Genomic DNA, 23,960 nt, shown 5'->3' with positions numbered 1-23,960 from the left:
TTTTTTAATAGAAAAAAACAGAAACAAAAAACAAAGATGTGTTAGCTATCATTCTTATGCAAGAATGATTCAGCTCTGTATTCTGAGGAGACTGGCACCAGGATAAAAAAAAAAAATGTTTTAAATTCTGTCCTAGACAAGACTTTGAAAGGCCAGAGAGATCCCTCCCATTCTTGAGGGGACAAAAATCAATGAAGTCCGTAAGTTTTCCTCCTAGGTTTCTGATATGATAGATCAGTGTATTTAGGGTTATTCCTTTTCTGAATGAAGGACAGAAACCATGGCAGATCCCATACTTCTCCTGAGGAAGAAAAAACATTCTAGTCAAGGACTACAAGGAAGTTTGAAGGGGAGAGAAATTACAGAATAATGTGCCCAATATAGTCATGACCTACAGTGTCCACAGCAAAGGCCTAATAGCATGCTACAGAAACTATGGAATTAGCAGAGGTAATACACATAATGGAGGAAGAGTCAAGAGTGGGGAGGAGTAGCTCTAATCAGAGCAATATGAAGACAGCATAAAACAGTAGCATAACTTTAAGACTGGAGACACAACTTTCTCTTGCATACTGTTCTCTATGTGTGCCTTCCCATGTGTTCCTTAAATGTGCCCATTTTTCCCACTAAAGATGTGTTTATTTCCAAGATAGATAAACAGGTTTATAGAAAAAAACTTTTTATTAGTGCCTTTCTTTCTCCTCAACTTTGCTAAATGTCTTTGATTTGAACTAAATGTATTCTCTAGCTGATTAATAAAAGTAATTACATCAACGGGAGCCAAGGTTTTGAGTAGATATAATTCTACTGAGTACACTGAACTTCTGCAGTTGCCTTGTCTAAGGAAACAACTTGGCAAATTGGGAGACTTCCCCAAGTGCCACAATTACATGAATTGTCTCATTTTATTCTTAAAATAACTCTGAATAGCAGGAAATATATTCCAATTTCTCAGAAAAACACACACACAGGAAAGCTGTAATTTGGCCAATGTTACTTAGTATGACTACTCATGAGTACTTGAAATCCAAGTTTTTGTTTTTGTTTTGTTTTTTAATTCAAATTAGAGTGTCCTTGTTAACTCCATGGCTTAGGTATAATTGTAGGTATTTAGCTGTAAAATAATAGGAGGTTAATTTTAATTATCTTATAGAATTTTAAGTTCTTCATTAAACATTTAAGATCACACAAAAAACAATGAATTTGGATTCCAGCTCTACTATTTACTAATTGTACACTATTAGGCAAGTTAGTAAGTATGCCCAAGAAGTCCTAGTTTCCTCAACTGTAAAATGAGGAGATGAGACTAAATGATCCTTAATATCCCTTCAAGCTCTATGTCTATAAAGCTAATGCTATAATGAGTAAAGACTTTTTAAACTATACATATTTTTTTTTCAAATTAGTTCAATCAATTTCTCTTATTTCTAGATAGCTTAAGTATCAGTGTGTGTGTGTGTGTGTGTGTGTGTGTGTGTGTGTGTGTATAAACATATGTAGCCAGTATTTGAAATGAAAACTATAGATTAACTTCACATAACCTCAGAGGTGAATTATATCCAATCTTCTTTCTTAGGCTTTAAAAATGAGCAAATCACTTTAAAGCTCTACATTATTTGACTATATTTCTCACTACAGAATCATTTTAAAATAAATGTCAAGATACTTTGCACATACTTTTGTTATTAATAATTTTATTTCCCTGAAATAGATATTCAAACCTTCTCCACTTCTTCTTGGAAGATTGCATAACTTTTACATTCCTAAGCAATAAAAACCAACCCAAGCTCTTTTTATTTAATTTTCCTTCATTTGAAGATGTTTTTGTATCTTACTTCTCTCTTCCCAATAGAATTTGAATTCTACTCCTGAGACATTGGGCTCTGATACATGAATTTTACAAAATCCTACCCAGAATCAGATCACTACACCATTTTCCAACCATTTCTAAACCAAGTAACAATGCCTACCATCTTCTTTAAACTCTCTCTTTTATGGTTTCCCCATTAAAATGAAGCTCCTTGATGACATGGTCTATGTTGCTTGCTTTTACTTGTATTTCTACCCCTTAGCACAATGTCTGACCCATAGAAAGAATTTAATAAATATTTTTCATTAACTCAAGAAATTAATCCATTTTCTTCCAACTTACATATTTTAAGAAATATCCTTTCCAAAATAATAGTGATAATAATAAGTGTTTTTCTCCTGTGCTTTTGATTCCTATTCTCTAAGGTTAAATTTGTACAATTAATTTTGTCTCTTCTCTGTCTTTTGAATATACAAAAATATGAAAACAGACTTGGGACTTCAGCAGTCATTGAACTCAGATAAGTGATACCTAAAATAGAATACATACTAAAATAAACACAGAAAACCATCATTTGTCTTTCTTTGAAGAATGTCAATGATGGGAATTTTATCCCAATTCTAGGTAGCCTGTTCCAATTTGGAAAAGTTCTCATTGGTTTTCTGGACAATGAGCCTAAATTTGTCTTTTAATAAACTTTTATTCCTTGCTCCTATTTGTTTGTTTTTCCTCCTATTTGGTTAAACAGTGCAAATACTACCCTCCACCCCTTCAAATAGGCTACCAGATCCTCAACTCTTTCCCAGGTTAAACTTGCACATTTCTTCAAGAGATCTTAATATGACATAGTCAGAACTTTTCACCACATTAATTGTCTTCCTCTTGATATTTTCTAGCTTACCTACATCTTTCTTATACTGTTATATCTAAAACTGAAAATGATATTTTAGATGTTATTTGATTAGGCCAGGGCAGCAAAATAATGTTACCTCCTCATTCTTGAAAGCTATACTTGAAGTCCAACATTACATCTCTATAGAAACATATTCTCTTTCTTTGTCTTTCTGAATCTCTCTCTCTCTCTTGCTCTGCTTAATTTTTTTCATCTTTCTTTTATCCTTCAATATTTCAAAATATTAGCCATGTAGATCTATTCTCCTTTGGAGCAAAACACAAATCTTTATGCTTTTGTCAGTGGTCTTTTAAAAAAGATATTGGAGGAAGCATGAATTTTTTTAACTACATGATAATTTTGCTGTATATTTGAAAGGAATAGTAAGCTATTTTAAATAATGATGATTTAGTAGCCAACTTTCTAATCATATAATTTTCCAGACATAACTAGGTGTGTTCTTGAATAAGACGGTAAATAAGTTGCCAGGGAAATACTAGAACTATTCCCATATTGTGATAGATTATATTCCTTGGCATAGTTTTGATCAACCAAGAAAATAACAAGTATTTATTGGGTAATTACTATGTATCAGGTACTGTGGCAGATAGTGGGGACATGAATTTTAAAAATTGAAACCAATCTTACTCTCAAGGAACTGATAATTTATCAAGAAAGACAACTTATAACTAATAAAAATATATACAGAATAAAAAAAAACTAATAATATCTATTTAGTACCTTAGAGTTTACATAGAACTTTAAAAACAATGTCTCATCATCACAATTCAGGAGGTAGTTGCTATTATGATAGCCATTTTATGGATAAGGAAACAAAGACACAGAAAGATGTAGTTATCTGTTTGTCCCGTGGCTAGCAAGTAAGTTAGGACATATTTGAATTTAGGTATTCCTAACTCCAGGTCAAACATTCCATATAAATAATTCTTTCAAGATAAGGAGGATGGACACTAGAGCCTAGATTAATCTCTATATCATGATGAGGCCATAGAGTAAAGCTTTAATGAATGCAGCTTAAGATAAATAGCTATATGTAAGTTATGCATATAACTATATGTAAAGAATATATAGATATATACATATGTGTATGGGGGGATTTCTTGACAGTTATCTTCTTTCTCTTTTTGGTAACATGCAATATGTTTTTTAATAGTCTATATTTACTGTTCTCACTTCATCACTAGAGATATAGCTCCTAAACTCCTGAAATCTGGTTTTCAATTGTGCAGTTCTATAAAATTCTTCTTTTAAAAAGTGATAAAGAACTCCTTAATCCCCATATTAACTGTCCTTTTCTTATTTCTCTTTCTTCCTGTTAATTCCTTATTTTTAGGAATTTTCTTCCTTGATTTTTTTTCACACTGCAATATATGTTTCTTTCTGTTTTTAATCACTTTTTTTCAGACCTTTTTACTGGCTCCTCTTTCTTCTTCTGTCTTTTAAATGTAGGCATCTTCCAAAGTTGTTAAGGACCACACCTAAGTTCAAAATCCAGAAAGCTTGTAAAGGATTAAAGGGGACTGTACCATTAAGGGGCTGGTTGGTTCTCTGAAGTCCCCACGCTATGAATCATAACATACTTGAGAATAGAATTAAGGAGTTGCAAGTCAGATTTTATTTTTAACAAATTTATTGACGCAGATGTTGCTTGTGAATTGGGAATGAAATAAATCAGAGGCAAGAGGGAAGAGGAGAGAGGTCAAAGAATGCCACTGCCCCAGTCTCCTTGCTTTGTTATCCTCTCACATAAAGGGATCTATTCTGCTGGTCAGGATTAGATACCCAGTAGCCACTAACAGGTTGCTCCCATAATACAAGTCTTATCCCTAACTCCTTTATACTCTTTCTTCTTGAGTTAATCTACTTCCATTGCTTCAACTCTCAATTCTAGGTAAATAATACATATTTATCCATATCTGAACCTTCTACTCTATACCAATCCCTTATTTCCATATCCCTTCTGAATATTTTCAAATAACTTCCCCCCACGTACATGAAGGCCAGTAGAGTTCAAATGCAAATTCCCCTTCTTTATATTCTGAAACCAATTGATTTTTTTAAATTTTATCTCCTATTCCCCATGGTGAAGAAGAATTTTCCTTCCCCCACACAAACTTGGAGACACAGGATCTGATACCATTGCTTTGATTTTTCTTAAATTGCATCTGATTCTAAGGGAGCCTTTAATCTCTCCCATGTATAGATATAAAGATCCTTTTGTAATAATAATATTTTTATTTCTTAATAACTTATGATTTCACTGGTATAACCATCTGAAGGAATGAATAAATTAATGGATTGCTTCCTTGAAAACAAAGCACTTGAGTTCAAATCTGGCCTGGGACATTGAACACGTCCTAGTTGTGTGACCCTGGACAAGTCGTTTAAGCCCAATTGCCTCAGCAACAACAACAACAAAAAAGCATTGTGCTAAGTTCTGAAGATACAAATAGAAAAGAATTTTAGGAAGAAGTGTTCTCTGTTCTCAAGGAAATCAAATTGTAATGGAGAAAGTAATACTTGAAAGTTTTCATCTGCAAATCACTGCTCTAATAATGGAGATTCTCATTCTTTAACTTAGTAGAAAATCTTTAAGATTTTCTATTATTTAAAACTTTATCCCTGTGATCCCCATAATTATCCACACTTGTCCTCTGTCAATGAATATACAGTTTATCACATCAGGCCATTTTTATCCTGTCAGAACTATATCTTATTTATAATATATTAGTACATTGATACATATAGATAATAATAAGCAAATTAACCTGAATTAGAGGTATATTCTCATTTTTGTCATCAAAGATATATATATGCTATATATATATATAGATATGTGTATAAACATTGTTGAAAAACATTGGGATAACATACCCAAATATAGAAAAACTGGGTTTCAATTATATATATATATATATATATATATATATATATATATATATATATATAAGTTATGTAAACATAGGAAAGGCACAACTTCTCTGGGCCTCAATTTCCTCATTTGTAAAATTAGTATTTGGATTCAATGAGCTCAAAAGACCCTTTCAGTTCTAAATCATATAATTCGGAAAAAAGTTTTATCTTTCAGAGAAATGACTACATAAAAGGACTTACCTTATAACTCAGATAACCTAGTAACACTGTTTCAAAGAGACTTATCAAGGCCACTGAAACCTAGAATATAAAATGTAAGAAATAAGTACTGTAATTAGTACAGTTACTCGTGGATAGATAAAAACATAAAATATAGTAATGGATGTGTTAATTGTTACCTTACCACTTTAAATTTCTAACTCTCCCCAGTACAGATTCTCTGCCTAGTATATCAAATGCCACATCTGGAGTAAAACTATCTCATTGGAAAAAATTACTTACAGTAACATAAAGGTTGTTATTTACTGCTATTTTTTCTTTTTAAAAAACTATCAATAGTAATGGTTAAAGTAAACTAGAACTTTCACTAATATACATATATATATATAGTAGCTATTGGGATAAGACATAGGAAAAGAAAAAAAAAGTAGGCACTAGAAAAAAATGATTTTATAGAACAAGATCAATTATTAACAGAAAAAAATATATATATATATATATCAGTGAGAGATTAGATTAAAGTCTTTCCTGTTTTTGGAACTTAAAAAAATATAGCTTTTAAAAAGACAATTGTTTTTTCCATTATGTTGAAAGCTCAACCAATTATATTATAAGCCAAGCAATATAGAATATGGAGAAAACAAAAACATTTGAGGTTTAGAAAAGTTAGAATATAACCTGTAAGCCCCATAATGGTAGACATCTCGTCACCCAAAAGATATGATACCTGTGAAGAAAAATGATAAATTGATAACATAGATTCAGTATATTATTTCATAATTGAAAATAGTTTAATAAACTTCATAATATTTAAATGATCTGTAAAACAATAATAAAAATATCATGAACACATCTGAGATTAGACAAATTCCTGCTTTATTACAATTAGATACCATTTACCTTCAATATTGTCTTATAAAGAATTAGTAGTTACATTTTATAGCCTTAAATCAATATTGTATTGATCAATCAGTATTGTCTGTGTAGTAATTGAAGAATGATTTAAACACCTAAGATTGCAAATTGGAAAATGCATAGACCTTATAAACTGAATTCTCCCATAACTCACACTATACTATAATTTCTGTTTTGGTAACACATTCAACATCATGGGAAAACAGTTCGAATTCTGAGTTGGAAGGAAGTTTTAAAAAATTGCCTATTCAAAATCCTATCTAGAATAATAGCAACAGATGATCATCCATGACCTAAAATATTCAATTTTCAAGAATTTTCTACCTGTGCTCTGGCCTTATCTTCCTGAAAACTTATGGCACCAGTTTGAACTCATCTTACTAGTAAGGGCTATTTTCCTTATTTTGAGCCAAAAGTCTGCTTCCTTTTTATTCTAGTCATAGATCTAGAAAGAAAGGAGGGAGGGAGAGAATGAGAAAAAGCAGGACAAAAGAAGGAGGGAGAGAATGGAGGGAGGGAGCAAAGAAGTATTTGTTGAAGCCAGAAAATTCAGAATGTGAGGAAATCACATATGTTGCAGTAAAAATTTAGTCTCCAATGAATATAAACTCACAAAAGCTATAATTTTCAATCCTTGTCTAGAAACATGTGTATTTTTCTTCCTGACCAAACTGTGTTAATATTATTTATGTTTCCTATTGAGAACAACAACAAAAAAATGCTACTGCTGTCTTTCACAAAGGTAGGAAGAACTATACTCTTCAGATTACTGTGTGATAGTATTTCCTATTTAATTTGAAAGCCTGTTATTCAAGCTGAAAGGTAAAATACAAAAAAAAAAATGTATGAGTGCTATTTTTTCATATCAAAAACATTAGTCATGTAATAATGTTATCATTGTTTGAACTGACCCTGCAAAATAAAATGTAAGATTTTGTACCAGATGTATGCATATATATACAAATATAATTAAAAGTACATGAATACAACTGAGAGTAGACAAATTCTGCTTTATTACAATTAGATATAATTTAGCTTCAATATTGTCTTATAAATAATTACTAGTTACATTTCATAGACCTAAATCAATACCTAGTATTGTATGTGAAGGAATTGAAAATTGATTTAAACAATTGAGATTGCAAATTGGAAAATGCATAGATCTTATAAATTGAATTCTCCTATAACTCACACTGTACTAAAACATACTTTGTGTGTTTTGTGGTTGTTTCAAACCTGTGATTTTATTAACATGAACTCCAGTCATGAAAATTCCATTTATCAATGAAGATCAGTCATAACTTTATTTGTAGTCTTAAAGAACTGTATGGAGTTCTAAGTTGCTAATTTACTTGTTCCTGGTTACGTAACTAGCATTCGATAAAATCAACTTATGAAGACAAGCCTTATTGTATGAAAGATTGTTCAGTCACTTTCAGTGACTTTTCAGTAGTATCCAACTTTTTGTGACTTAATTTTCCTGACAAAGATATTGAAGTGGTTTGGTATTTCTTTCTCTAGCTCATTTTTCAGATGAAGAAAAGAGAAAAATAGGGTAATGCCTGATGCAGGATTTGAACTCTGGAAAATGAATCTTCCTGACTTTAGGTCAAGTACTCTATCCACTGTGCCATCTAACTACCTTGATTATTAGCCTGTCTTCCACTAATTATGTCAGTGTGTTCTTCTATAGATATAAATATGACTAGATTTGTGGGAAGTATTCAAAAAGAATTCAGTTTGAAAGACACTCAATTTTTATGTAAAGGATGGTAATAACAATGAACTTTAATCATATATATTAGATCTTTGATGATAGAAAGTAATTTTGGTTAGTCAATATAAATTTAAATTAGAAATCTCCTTGCACTACAAGTAAATAGATAATCAATCTTTAAACTAATATATTCTCTAGTATCATAGACATCTTTTGGAAAGTACTTATAGACATCATCTAGTTCATCTACTTGTTTTCAGACAATACTCCATCTAAATTATACCAGAGTTGTTTTTTTTAAAGACTTTAAAAATAGATTCTAACATAAGTGATTGCAAGGGATAATGTCGTGTAGAAATTATCCTGGCATGGATTCTGTCAATGCGAAGTTATTATTAAATAAAATAAAATTTATTATAAAAAAAAAAAAAAAAAAAAAAAATAGATTCTAATTTTCAATGAGTGAGCTGTTTTAATGATATATCAATTATAATCAAGAAGTATTTTCTACAACTTCATTCAAATCTCTCCACTCCTCTTTTCAGCTGAAACAGATAATTACTACTTGACATGATGAGGATAACTTAATGACACTTGTGAAGTCTCCCCTTTCACCTTCACCTTCAATATTTTCTACTTACAGGTATTTTGGTTTCTTAATAAATGTTTGCTGAGTGAATTGAAATTCTAAATAGCCCTGAATCCTTTAGTCTTCCTTCATGTTTTTCCTCACTTTCTTCTAGTCCTTTATTAAATTTGCCTAAATCTCAGAGACCAAATTGAATGAACAAATATTTTAGTCAATGTCTAGTAGAGTAGAAATATTCTTGAAGTAGCCATTAATTTGTAGAGAAGCTCCTGAATACAGAACCTAGTCTCAGAAGGGCCAGTGTAGCTGCAGAGGCAAAATATTTACTCATAAAACAGGGAATCTTTAATTATATTCAGAATGTAAGTGGGAATGGGGAAAGTCATTGATTAAAGAGAGGAAAGAGAAGGTAGTCCTAGTGGTAAAGGAAGCATAAATAAGATACAGAATCAAGCATTATGACATTATAAAGTTTTATCTTTACATTACATAACCGAATGTAAGCTCAGATGCTTTTATTTACTTTCATCTTTTGTTCTTTGGGCTCTAACAGTGACCTGAACATAGAAGGCATTTATTAAGTGCTTATAAAAATGAATTGTTTAATTTACTTAAGCATACATATTTCTGGGATGGGGAATTGGAACAAGCAAAATAACTCAGATTATTTATTATATTTCTACATGTTAGACAGCTGTTTTATGAACTCTACCTTCTACTTTACATTCCTAAAATATTACTACTGGAAAATCTTAACTGGCAAGAGCAGGTTTTGTCTTTCTATTGGTCAGTCCCTTCTTTGACATATATTGGCTATAGGCAAGCCACCTAACTTCTAAGCTTCCTGAGCATCTTTCTGTTACTGTGATGTAGAAAATGTTCAGCCCTATTTGTTTTTCCACCTCTACCTCTTACACTGATAGAAGGAATTCCCAAATCTAAGAGTTCTAAATACCAATGAAATCACACATCTAGTTTCTATGCCTATCCCTATCAGTCAATTGCTTTGTTATGGGGCACAGTCTGCATTACTAGCTCTGGCAATTCATGCTATCCATACGTGGTCATAAAATATGAGAAGTAAAACTTTTCTTTAAAAATGTTTTAAATTATTTTACTTATAATTAAAGGGAAATGAAATATGATTTGAAAATTTTAAATATATCTGTTATTACAAAAGTAATCATCTTAATAATGGTTTAAAACAATATAACTGGACAGTAATATTATTAAAGAACATTGAAGTATAATATAAAGTGCACTAGATATAGAGTCAAAACAATGACCTTCCCTGGTTCTACCAAGAATTGTGTAGTAACAAGAAATTCACATTTCAATTCTTCAAATTCCTTATGCAAAAAAAAAAAATTCCTTATGCATAATTAAGATTATACCTAACTTAACAGATTTCTGAATTTGTACTTTTGTAAAGTGCTATATAAATGTAAGCTACCACTATTATTGTAATTATATGTTATGTCACTACATGTAACTATTTGTACTCATATAATTAAACCTAAAAAAGTTCATTCTTGGAAGTTAATTGAATTTTAAAAGTCATCCCTATGATCTGAACAAACTTCTCTGGCCTTCTATTAATTGTTGTTTGTTAAAATCATACAGAAAATCCTGTAGTTCCTCTGATGATTGAAATGTTAAAAGTGCTCAGTTTTCAATTAACTTAGAAGTTTAGTGTTCACTCTTGATAGTTAATCAGGTCATTATTTATTCTGGAAGATTAATCTCCTTAAAGCATTGCTTTGATCTTACTACTCCTATGCTCAAAAAACTTCAGAGAATCATAAAATCAAAATTTGAGTGGGAGTGAGAGTAGATCTCAGTAGTCATACAATCCTCACAGAACATAAAAAGCAAATAGTTTGGATTTTAATGGCTCCTCCTTGTTTTATGGATATTGGTACTTACTTGCACAGAATTTAGAGCAAAAATATCTACATTTGATTCAAAGGTCAATTACTTACTTGTTGAACAATGCACAAGTCTTTCAACTTCCATGAACTTCTTTATACTACTTTCCCCTTAAGATTTTTGTGAGAAATAAAATGTATTTTTTAAAAGAACCTCCAGCAAATATTACTGAATATAATACAGAGATATTATTTGGGTGTTCAAGATCCTTAAAATAAAATTTAATTTACTTTTAAAGTTTTATTTCCCATTATTCCTCTATAGAAAGCCTAAATTCTAGCTTGATAGATGATCTATCATCCATTCCCTAAAGCTATTTGCAATATTCTATCTCCACTTTTGTGCTCTCAACTTCAAATAACAAACTCTTCCTTTCTGCTTATCAAAGTTCTATCCACTTTCTAAGGTTCAGTTCCAATGTTATCTTTCTACTGAAACCTTTTTCAATTAGTCCATATCATCAACACTGAAATCCTTAGCTCCACCGGGGCAAAGAAGCTTAAAAAACAGGTCACTTCATGCAAATCAGCATCTGCATCCGTTTTGTAGTTCATCAGATACCTCTGACTCATTTCTGGAGATCAGAGTTCACTCTCAGATCTAAGAAACTGCAACTTGACACTCAGCATGACATCAACTGCTCTTTTAAGAAACTAATTCATAATATTAAGGAAGAGTTTTATTGAAAATAAAGCAACAAAACATAACTATTAAAAAATTGAATGATAAAAATTTAAACTTTCAAGGATGATTTAATTGAATCTCATCATTTAACTAAGAATCAGTACTGTGAACTGGTTTGCCAGAGGTCACATATGTAGGAATAGCATCTCCAGGATTTTAAGTCAAGTAATTTAATTAAAAATTAATGAATAAATTGAATAAAATCATCACTTGTCATGTGCCAGGCACTGTGAGAAGTGCTAGGGAGATAAATGAAAAGGTGAGACAGTCCCTACCTTGAAGATTATATTTTCATAAGTAACAGAAGCCATGGGATAATGACTAGAAGTTGCATCATATCAATATGATGACTGAAGAAATATGGAAGTTAATTGATAAAGGCTATCTAAAAATAATGTTAGCTTTGATTTGCTTATTGATCCCAGAATAAAAGATGGAAACAAAAATTGGATAGGAACTAAAGAAAAGTGGATGGCAATAGGGTGGCCAGAGCATAGTTGTTGGCAATTTCCTAACCTAAAAAAGACTCTTATTCAAGAAACCATGTTTATCTGTCATTCTGAACCAAAAATAGTCTGAAACAGCATAGCTGTACAAAATATGATTCCTCTGATCTCCTTAGGTACTTTGTTTCTGCCATTTGTTACTCTCTTATACTGCCTTGTATTGTGTAGATTTGTAGAGCTCTATCCCAAAGAGATCATAAAAAGGAAAAGGATCCATGTGTACAAAAATTTTGGTAGCAGCCCTTTTGATAGTGGCAAGGAATTGGGAAATAAATGGATGCGGATCAGGTGGGGAATGGCTGAATAAGTGACGGTACATGAATGTTATACAATACTGTTGTTCTATGAGAAAAGATTGCAGATTGATTTCATAAAGACCCAGAGAGATTTACATGAACTAATGCAAAGTGAAGTGAATAGAAACAAGAGAACATTGTACAGAGCAACAATAAATTATGTGATGATCTATTCTGGTGGACATGGCTCTTTTCAACATAGATTATTTGCTGTCTGGGGAAGAGGTTAAGGAGAGTGAAGAAAAACTTGGAATACAAGTTTTTGCAAGGTAAATGTTGAAAACTATCTTTACATATATTTTGAAAATAAAAAGCTACTATTAAAAATAATATTAGAAAAAAATTAAATGATTTACTGTTGAGGAGGCCAGGATTTGAGAAGTGAGATATACATGGTTCTCTATATACTATCATGATTAAAAATTTAAAAGATTGAGTGTTGTAGAAAATTCAGAATTTATTTAGACCAACATCACTCATTCCAATTTCCCAACAAGTGCAGCTATTCTTTCTTTCATACCACTTCCATCATGCTGCATCTTCTAGAATACTTGCAGCTAAAAAGGGAGGATTATATCATAAGCTTACTTAGTTCATTTTTGCATTGCTCTAAATGGTAGATAAGTGTTTTGTAAAGTCTTTTTCCCCCCATATTATAATGAATTATATGAAATATCTCTGTGATTCTTAATCCACTCACTTGTTCCAGTTCTGTCTTTGGGGATAAACAGGAAAAAAAAAAATCTCTTTTCTTCTTCATGGCAGACTTGGAAATTTGATGATAGCTATTATGTCTTATATACAGTAAGCCTTTTAATTCCATGCTAAACATGTCCAGTCTCTCTAAGGATAATTTAGCGTAAGTTTCACAACTTTAGTAATTCTTTTTTGATGCCATATATTTAATTTTTCTTTTAAAATGTGGCATACAAACTACATATAATACTTCAGGTACCATATTTGTTTGACCAATCAGAACATGAAGACATTCTTTCTTTGTACTTCTGTTCATTGAATCTCTAAGTTGCTATTTTTTTGGAAGTGGTGTGGGAAAGTTTTGGGTTTTGTTGTTATTGTTGCTTTTTTGGTTGACAAAACAATCTATTGGTTAATAAAGTGCTTTTCTCAGCTAAAACACATAGTTCTTAAACTTAAGAATAATCTGGATATGACATTTCTCATCCCACTGATTACAAAGTATGGTTCAGTTTATCTGTTTTAATAGATTGATCTCTCCTTCCTTCCTCACATCTCCATAAACTATTATCTAATTACCTAAAAGCTGTGGGCTTCACCAGAAAAGAAATATGCATCATAAAGTAGACCATTCTTTGTCAAAAGAACTGCTATGGGAGTTACCTTGAGGGTGGAACCAAGATGGTAGAATAAAGGCAAGAAATTACTCAAAATTTCCTTGTTTCTTTCAAAAGCCACATAAAACCAAGCCTCTGAACAAAAGTCTGACAGAATGAAAACACTCTCAAGCTCAAGATATACTAGAAAAAACTTCAAGAAAGGTCATTCTCACTAGCGTGAAGAGAGTGTTCAGCTCTACTCAGAAAGACTCTGGGAAAGCCAGTGGGAGGATCTTAATCACAGCAAAGCAGTAACTAAGATCCTCAGTCCTGGCTCAGTAGTGAAGCAGATCAGTGAGGCAGCTTCCAGTCTCAGCTCAGAAGGCAAACTTTGGAAACAAAGATGCTTCCCAGGCTGTTTCCTGAAAAAAAGCAGTCAAAGCTAGTCCATGCAAACATAAGGAGCCCCTGTGCTCAGAGCCAAGGTTTAGAGTTGCACAGGAAACTTGGCATAGAACTATCTGTACTCCAAGAGCAGAGCTCAACTATAAAAGTTAAAGAAGAAGAAGAAGGAGGAGGAGGAGGAGGAGGAGGAGGAGGAGGAGGAAGAGGAGGAGGAGGAGGAGGAAGAGGAGGAGGAGGAGGAGGAGGAAGAAGAAGAAGAAGAAGAAGAAGAAAAAGAAAAAAAAAAAAAAAGAAAAAAATACCAAAAAAAAAAAAAAAAAGGAAAGAAAATGAACAAGAAACAGAAAAGAACCTTGACCATAAAAAGTTACTATAGTGAGCAGGCAGACCAAAATACAAACTCACACCAGAACAAAATGTCCACAAGAGAAATCTCAAAGAGTACTATGAATTGGTCTCAGGCCCAAAGATGCTTCTTAGAAGTGCTTGTAAAAGACTTTAAAAGGCAAATAAGAGAGATAGGAGAAAAAAATGAGAAAGGAAATGAGATATATGCAGGAGAGAGTCAACAGCTTAGAAAAGAAAACAAATTAAAAAGAATGAAAAAATGAAAGAAAATGTGAAATGCTTCATTGGAAAAACAGCTGACCTGGAAAATAGATCCAGAATAAATGATTTTAAATTTATTGGTGTACCTAAAGACCATGAGCAAAAAAAAAAAAAAAAAAAAAAAAAAAGAGCTTGGATAGGATTCTACAAGAGATCATTAAGGAAAATTGCCCCCAACCTCTAGAAACAGAGAATGAAATACTGATTGAAAAAATCCATCAATCACCTTCAGAATGAGACCTCACAAGGAAAATCCCAAGGAACATTGTTGTAAAACTCCAAAACTACAATCTCAAGAAAAAATACTGCAAGCTGCTGGACAAAAACAATTTAAAAATCAAGGAGCAACAGTCAGGCTAAACCAGGATCTGGGAGCTTCCTCAATAAAGAATCAGAGGGCCTAGAATACCATATTGTGAAAGGCCTAGGGTTATAACCAAGAATTAATTATCCAATGAGTCCTAGTATCATCTTTCAGGAGAGGTAATGAAGCTTCGATGAAGTAAGAGACTTTTAATCATTTCAATTAAAAAAAATAGAACTAAACAGAAAATTTAATCTACAAACACAGGAATCAAGAGAAGCATATAAAGGTAAACAGAGGGAAAATATATTATTTAAAGGTTAAACTGTTTACATCATTAGATGGGAAAATGACATCTATAACTCCTAAAAACTGTATCTATTACAGGAGCAGACATAGGAAGGCATCACATGGACTGAGGGTATGATTGTGAATGGACGCTGATGTAACAACATCAAAGAAAAAAACATTAAGGGGTGGGAAAAGGTATGCATTGGAAAAAGAAGAGAGGGGAGGTATAATGGGAAAATTAGCTCACATGAAGAGTATGACAGTACATAACAACTAAACCATGCCAAAGGGTGGCATAAAAACCTTATAATCAAATGCAGAAAGGCAGAAATAATAAATGCTTCCTTTTCAGACTACAATGCAATAAAAATTATATTCAATAAAAGACCAGGAGAAAATAGACTAAAAACCAAATTGAAACTAAACAATTCTAAAGAATGAGTGGGTCAAACTACAAATCACAGAAATTATCCATAATTTCATTCAAAAGAATGGCAATAATTAGACAACATACCAAAACCAAAGGGATGCAGCCAAAGCAGTTCTTAGGGAAAGTTTTAAATCTCTAAGTAGCTACATAAATAAAACAGGGAAAGAGGAGATCAATGAATTAGGTATTCAACTAAAAAATCTAGAAAAAGAACAAATAAAAAACTCCCAATTAAATACCAAACTAAAAACTCTGAAACTCAAGAGAGGGATCATTAAAAAAGAAACTAATAAATTATTAAACTAATTAATAAAACTAAGAATTGTTTTCATGAAAAAAAAAAAAAAACCAAAATAAACCTTTGGTTAATTTGATGAGAAAAAGGAAAGGAAAAAAAAAATCACTAATATCAATAATGAAAAAGGTGAACTTACCGCCAATGACAAAGGAATTAAAGCAATAATTAGGAGCTATTTTACCTTACTGTGTGGCAGCACATTTGACAATCTAAATGAAATGGATGAATATTTCCAAAAATATAAATTGTCAGACTAACAGAAGAAGAAATAAATTACTTAAATAGTCCCATTTTAGAAAAAAAAATTGAATAAGTCATTAATGAATTCCCTAAAAATAAATCTCCAGAGTCAGATGGATTCACAAGTGAATTCTACCAAGCACTTAAAGAATGATTAATTCCAATATTATGTAAACTATCTGGAAAAATAGGTAAAGAAGGAGTCCTGTCAAATTCCTCCTATGACACAAAGATGGTACTGATACCTAAACCAGGAAGAGCCAAAACAGAGAAGGACAATTATAGACCAATCTCCCTAATGAGTATTGATGCAAAAATTTTAAATAAAATATAAGCAAAGAGAATACAGCAATTTATCTGCAGGATAATATACTACAACAAAGAAGTATTTATACCAGTAATACAGGGCTGGTTCAATATCAGGAAAACTATTGCCATAATCAACCATATCAATAACAAAATTAGCAGAAATCATATGATAAATTCAATAGATGCAGAAAAAGCTTTAGCTAAAATACAGCACCCATTCCTATTAAAACCACTAAAGAGCATAGGGATAAAAGGTGCTTTCTTTAAAATATTAAGCAGATCTATATAAAATGTACAGCAAGAATTATTTGTAATGGAGCAAAGCTGGACACATTCCCAATAAGATCAGGGATGAAACAAGCATATTCATTATCACCACTATTATTCAGAATTGAACTAGAAATGCTGGCTTTAGTAATAAGAAAAGAAAAAAAATTAAAGAAATTGGAACAGGCAATGAGAAAGTAAAACTATCACTCTTTGCAGATATATTTAGGGAATCCTAGAAAATCGTCTCAAAACCTACTGGAAACAATTCAAAATTTTAGGAAAGTTGCAGGACATAAAATAAACCTATACAAATCATCAACATTTCTATATATTACTGACAAAGTCCATCAGCAAGACATAAAAGGAGAAATTTCATTTAAAATTACTGTAGACAAAATAAAATATTTGGGGATCTACCTGCCAAGCCAAACTCAAGAACTTTATGAACACAGTTACAAAACACTTCTCACATAAATAAAGTTAGATCTAAACAACTGGAAAAATATCAAGTGTTCATAGCTAGGCTGAGCTAATATGATTAAATTGACAATTCTGCCTATATTAGTCTACTTAACTTATTCACTTAATTTATTTCTTAAATAACAATTTATTTCACCAATAAAATTACTAAAACTTTATTTTATAAAACTAGAAAAAGTAATAACAAAATTCATCTGAAAGAACAAAAACTCAAGAACATCAAGAGAATTAATGAAAAAAATACAAATGGTGGTGGCTTAGCAGTATCAAACCTAAAACTATATTATAATCCAGCAGTCATTAAAACCATTTGGTACTGGCTAAGAAATAGAGTGGCAGAACACTGGAATAGATTAGATATACAGCACAATGATTAAGGCCCACAGAAATCTAATATTTAATAAACCCCCAAACTCCAGCTTCTGAAATAAGAATTCACTATTTGACAGAAATTACTTGGAAAACTGGAAAGTAACAAGAAACTCTGCATAGCCTTGAATCTCACACCTCACACCAAAATAAGATAAAAAAAATTGATACATAATTTGGGAATAAAGCATGATGCCATAAACAAATTAGGAAAATAAAGAATAATTTATTTATCAGATTTTGGAGAAGGGAGGAATTTATCACCAACAAAGAACTAGAGAATATTATGAAAGGTAAAATGGACAACTCTGATAACATTAAATTAAAAAATGTTTAGCACAAACAAAACCAACAGAACCAAGATTAAAAGTTATGTACAAAACTGGGGGGGAAAATTTACAGCCGGTATTTCTGATAAAGGTCTCATTTCTAAAGTATATAAAGAACTGCATGAAATTTATAAGAATATAAGTCATTCCCCAATTGACAAATGATCAAAGGATATGAACAAACAATTTTCAGATGACAAAATTAAAGCCATCTATAGTTACATGAAAAAAATGCTCTAAATCACTATTGATTAGAGAAATGCAAATTAAAACAACTCTGAGGTATTATCTCACACCTCTCTTACCATATAGTAAGTAGTATAAAATACAAAGTTAGCGTTTATTCTTTGGTGGTTAAAAGATTTTTTTTTTAAATTATAGACTATTTCTATAGCTTATTCTGAATAGAAAATTGGATTTAATATAACAAGTACTTATATGTGAAGCACTGTTCTAGAGTCTGATTTTTTTTGAAGGGGTATCTAGACCTATAATTTCATAAGTATGTGAAACTCCCATTTAGGAAACTCCATCCACTAATACATATGAGAATTTTTATCTGTAACATAGTTTTAGAGATTTATTTGTGGATGCTGAAAAGTTAAGCAGCTTGCCCATGGCCACACAATTAATAGGTTTCAGAGGTAGAAGGTAAACCCAAGACTTTTATGGCATAAAGACTATCTTTTCATTGTGTGAGACTGCCTTAAAAGTGCTTGCTTTCTAGTAAAAATAACACAGGCTTGTAATTTCTTTATTTGTTCATTTTCATAATGGCTGGTGGATAATCATAAAAGTTATTCCCACATATTCGTGAGAGTTATTTGAAATACCAAAAAACAAAATAACTTTTTCAAATTCAAAATTATGTTTAATCCTCATGGATCATCAAGAGCCAAAAATATATGTTAACTTTGATTATTAAAAAAAGTGAGAAAATGAACTCCCTCCATTCTCGGAAAAGGTTCAGAATAAAGAGTGGATTGTGGGTAAAATACAATACAAAGACTGAGAGATTTTGATGATATGTTAGTTTTGCTGAATTATTTTTTAATCCTTTGATCAAATGATTGAATGGATAAGGGAAGGAAGAGTGATATCTTTGGAAATAAAAATGATGTAAAAACAAAAGACATATATAAATATATATGTGTATGTATACATATGAGAAACCTTGCCTTAAATATGAAAAAATGTACACATTTCAGAGAACTGTTCATTTTTATTAAAATCATTGAAAAATATAGTGACTAATATTTGCCAAGCACTATAATCCCACTATATTTTAAATCCCACTTCAAGAATGGTCAGGGACATCCATATTTGGGCTTTCCTTCCCTTTAGTTAGATTTTAAAAAGAAAAATTCTTACCTATGACAATTATCAGTTGTGAAATCTGGGACAAGTCACTTACAAGGCTCAGTGGTCTAGTCAATTTATTAATGTTTTAAGTCATAGAGAATATGTGACTATGCATTGGTAGAGCGACTTTTCTCCCCTAGGAATTCCCTTATGCAATCACAAGTCTGGTGCCTATCCTTGCCCCTATTTATCATTAAATTTTTATATTACTGTGACTTCAAGAAATTAGTGTATTCTATTAAGCTATTGTCATAATTTCATGCATTTAATGTTACAACTCCATTCATATCTTTAAATTTGTCTGTGCCTACAAAATTTTCATTTCCATTAGTGACTTCTCAAGGAGAGGATATAATACAGAAAAACTACAATGAAAATCTACAGGTTTACCAGATCAGAAATTATCATTAAATAAGTCTCTTTGCAAAGTTAGATTCATTAATTTTAAATGGATCCATCTAACCTAGATCCATCTAACCTACTTAACCAAGATGGACACCAATAGAACATTTTATTCAAAACAGAATGCAAAGTTCTTTTGTTATAGATTCAAGTTTATATCTTTTGTGCTTATAATTTAACATGCTAAATGACACCATAGACACATAGACCATAGAATGATGGAGACTGAATATGGTTCAAAGTATACTACTTTCACCCTTTTGATGTTTGTTGTTTTTTACTTGCAGTTTTTCCCTTTTATTGTGAATTTTATTTCTCAACATGACCCATATAAAATGGGTTAAAAATTGATTTTACATGTATAGAACTTTGCTCATTTGCAAGATTTCAGTGAATGCTAGTTTTCCAGCCCTTATGCTTTATTTGTTCCCAAACTATTAGCAAGATTTTCATTACAGTTCAACCCTAAATTCTTGGTCTCTGACTGGAAAATGTATAGTCTTTACAAATCAGCAAATATTTAAAATCACTTTTCATAACTATAAGACAGGAATTTTATTTTGGACTTTATATTATAATATCTTCTAGAAAGACTCAGTCTTGCATATGAAATAAACTTACTGCCTTTAGAATATGAGTTTACTCCCTATGGAGGTATCTACATAATAGTAAAAAAAAAAAAATCTTTAAGAAATAGAAATACTAAAACACCCAAATCATTTATTTAACATGATACTAAAAAGCTTAATGTTTGACTTTATGAAGCAAAGCACATGGACAAGTACTTAGTTTTAAGTGTGCTTCATGCAATGAATCTTCTAACAGTAAAAGATAGGATACACTAAAAAAAACTTGAATTAAGAAACTGAGTGATGCATTCTATTTAGTTTTATATTATTCATCCTTGGTACTCAAAATTCAAATGCTAAGTATTCTCTTGACGATGCCTTCCAGGACTAATTTTTGACAGCCCTGGCATTGTAATCAATATCTCACCATGTGAACCTTTTCAGTTCCTTGTCTTTTTACCACGGGAGCTTTTCCAAACCTATTTTTTTTTCACATTCCTCAAAATTCCACCCCCACTCCTGTCCTGTTCATTCTTAGAACAGTCTTACTCTGAACATTCTCAAAAGGCAATTGTGGCTTCTTCTTCATAAGAAGACAAGACTTTATAATGTAAGACCTCCTCTATGTTTCAAAATATCTTTGTATCTTCACCCATCTTCTCTATAAAAATCCCAAAGAGGAGGTTTAGCTCAAAGACTCACTCTACAAAAACCTCAACCTTAACCACCTTAGTCTAGGCCTCATTCTATCTTTTCTAAACTATTATAATGTCCACTAAGTTGTTTTTCCTGTTTTTAGTCTCATTCTTCTCCAATTCATCTTCTATATAGTGGCCAAAGTGATGTACTAAAATAGAAAGCTAACCATGTCACTACTCTTTTCAAAATGCTTCCAATGGCTATGTCCAAAGTGCATACCCTTTGATCCAGTAATGCCATTACTGGATCTGTATCTCAAAAAGATCATAAAAGAAGGAAAAGGACCTACATAAGCAAAAATTTTTGTAGCAGCTCTTTTTGTGGTGACAAGAAATTGGAAATTGAGTGGATGCTGATCAATTGGAGAATGGCTTGATAAGTTTTGGTACTTTTATATTATTTCTTTAAGAATATTATTGTTCTATAAGAAATGATGAACAAGCTGATTATAAAAAAAAAACTTGGAAAGACTAACATGAATTGATACTGAATGAAGTGAACAGAGCTAGGAAAATATTATATACAGTAACAGCAAGATTTTTGTGATGATCAATTATGACAGACATCTTTTCCCAACCATACAGTTATCCAAGACAATTCCAATAACTTTGAATGGAAAATGCCATCTATATCCAGGGAAAGAATGATGGAGACTGAATATGTTTCAAAGCATACTACTTTCACCCTTTTGTTGTTTGTTGTTTTTTACTTGCAGTTTTTCCCTTTTATTGTGAATTTTATTTCTCAACATGACCCATATAGAAATGGATTAAAAATTGATTGTACATATATAACCTATATAATTTGCTTGCAGTCATGGGGAAAGGGATTTAAGGGAGGGAGGAAGAAAAAGAAATTGTAACTCAAAATCATGCCAAAATGACTGCTGAAAATCATCTTTACTTGTAAATAGAAAAAATACTATAACATTAAAATAGAAAAAAATTAAAACTTCCAATTGTTTCTTGTGGTTTTTACATTAAGGTATAAGCTTCTCTGTCTGTCTCTCTCTCTCTCTCTCTTTTTGCTGACGCAATTGGGGTTAAGTGACTTGCCCAAGGTTACATGGCTAGGAAGTATTTGTGTCTCAGATCAGATTTGAATTCAGATCCTCCTAACTTCAGGGTTGGTATTCTATCCACTGTGCCACCTACCTGCCCCTAAGCTTCTCTTTTTGATCTTTAAAGTGTTATGCCACAGTTCTCTTTTATTGTCCTGATTCAGTTTCCCTAATTATCCTGACCCCAGTCCTGCCTGGGTTTCCCTAATTGTTCTGCTCAACCACCCCTCCCTCCTAATCATGATGATCCAGATAAGAAGAAAGATCTTCTATTTTAGGCATCATCAGAATGTTTGGTGCCTCTCCCCACTCTGTAATCCCAATTATCAGATATCCCTCTTGCCTCCCCTCACCCTGTCAGAACTGGATTTTCAGAGTCCCTTTGTTCTCAGCACCCTGACTCCACCCTTGCCTCACTCTATTCCTGAGTCTGAGCCATGTTTCTATAGGTCATTGAGAACTCACATTGTTTGCTGGATTCTTGGAGACGATAGTCTCATTCAGCCCTGGAACCAAACCATGGATCATCTTTATTATGGAATTTAACATGGGGTAAGAATGGAACTCTGGAGACAGGAGACTTTCAATGCTACCAGTGACACTGGCCAGCTTGATCTTTGACAAATTATTAAATCTCTCTTGGCTTCAGTTTCTTCATCTGTCTAATGAAATCTGAGATACTTTCCAGCTCTAGGTTTATGATCCTATTGAAGAGGGAGGGAAACTGTTCCCATTACTGAAGTTGTGTATCCTTTAAGATTATCACTAAACTGTGTTGTGTCCTCTTTCTGATCGCCAAGATCAGGATCTTCCAGGCTCCAAGGAGTCTAGAGAAGGCCTATCTTCCCAGGATAAGAGAATCAGTACTATTCAAGGGCAAATCAACTCCCATAGAAATCCTGGTCTGATAAGCTCAGGCTATCCTAGCCCCTCACCAGGATGCCCATATAGCAGGCTTCCTTTGGCTCAGCTCCTTGCAGAAGGCACAAGCAATTTGTTAGGACTCTGCCCACTGATTCTCAGCGTAAAATTCCATTTCCCAATTTTTGTGACTCTGCCACTATAGAAGTCAGATTCTTAGCAAACTTTTTTCCTATTCAACAATAAACTTTCATTTTGCAATTAATAAATTCAGGAATAAGTGAATTATTTCACTTTAAACCTGCAGCCAAATAAAAGGGGATTTTAACAACTTTCTCATTGCTATGAATCTCATCACTACCATTAATTGAGGGGATTCAAACCTATCACTATGACCCCTCTATCTTAAAACACTATTCTTCTTATGGTTCTGTGACACTATATCACTTGACTCTCTTTTACTCCTGTTTTCTAAATTTCAGCAAAGTCCTTGGTCTTCTGTTTTTTCTTACATAGTTTCCTCTTGAAAGTCCCAATTTTTATATCAACTGAAGACAATTAGTATGTGTCTTAAAATATTAAGGAATTTTAGATTGCTTCCAATTTACACTGTATATGTCTTAAATATACACAGTTGTTTGCATGTTGCCTCTTCCATTGAAGTGTGAGCTAATTATTTCAAAGCACTTAGTACAGTATTTCTCATTTGGCAAATATTTAATAAATGCTTATTAATTGAGTGATAGTAGAAGTAAAGGAGTTGGAAGGCTTCTCATTCTTTGGCATATCAGGAAGAATGAAATGTTTTTTGAAAAATAAGAATCATTGAAATTTATAGATTGTCAGAGTTAGAAAATGTTTCAGTTATCATTTCATCCAATCCATACCTGAAGGATATTTTTAAAATAAACATGAAAATTGGTCAA

The 23,960-nt window shown here is 31.9% G+C and overlaps 1 protein-coding gene across 4 annotated transcripts in view; it reads right to left on the bottom strand.

Annotated features, from left to right (window-relative positions):
* KCNT2 (potassium sodium-activated channel subfamily T member 2) overlaps positions 1–23,960 on the bottom strand; it is a 583,045-nt gene that overhangs the window by 376,410 nt on the left and 182,675 nt on the right. For all 4 annotated transcript variants that reach the window (XM_051998719.1, XM_051998721.1, XM_051998720.1 and 1 more), the window contains exons 4-5: positions 6,495–6,543; positions 5,838–5,897 (exon numbers count right to left, since the gene is read on the bottom strand). In XM_051998719.1, the coding sequence (XP_051854679.1) occupies positions 5,838–5,897; positions 6,495–6,543 (109 nt within the window). The remainder of the gene's footprint in view (positions 1–5,837; positions 5,898–6,494; positions 6,544–23,960) is intronic.

Source organism: Antechinus flavipes, chromosome 4, assembly GCF_016432865.1.
Source record: "Antechinus flavipes isolate AdamAnt ecotype Samford, QLD, Australia chromosome 4, AdamAnt_v2, whole genome shotgun sequence".
In the NCBI taxonomy this organism is placed as follows: domain Eukaryota; kingdom Metazoa; phylum Chordata; class Mammalia; order Dasyuromorphia; family Dasyuridae; genus Antechinus; species Antechinus flavipes.
Note: the sequence above shows the minus strand (reverse complement) of the source record. Positions and strands in the feature narration are given on the sequence as shown.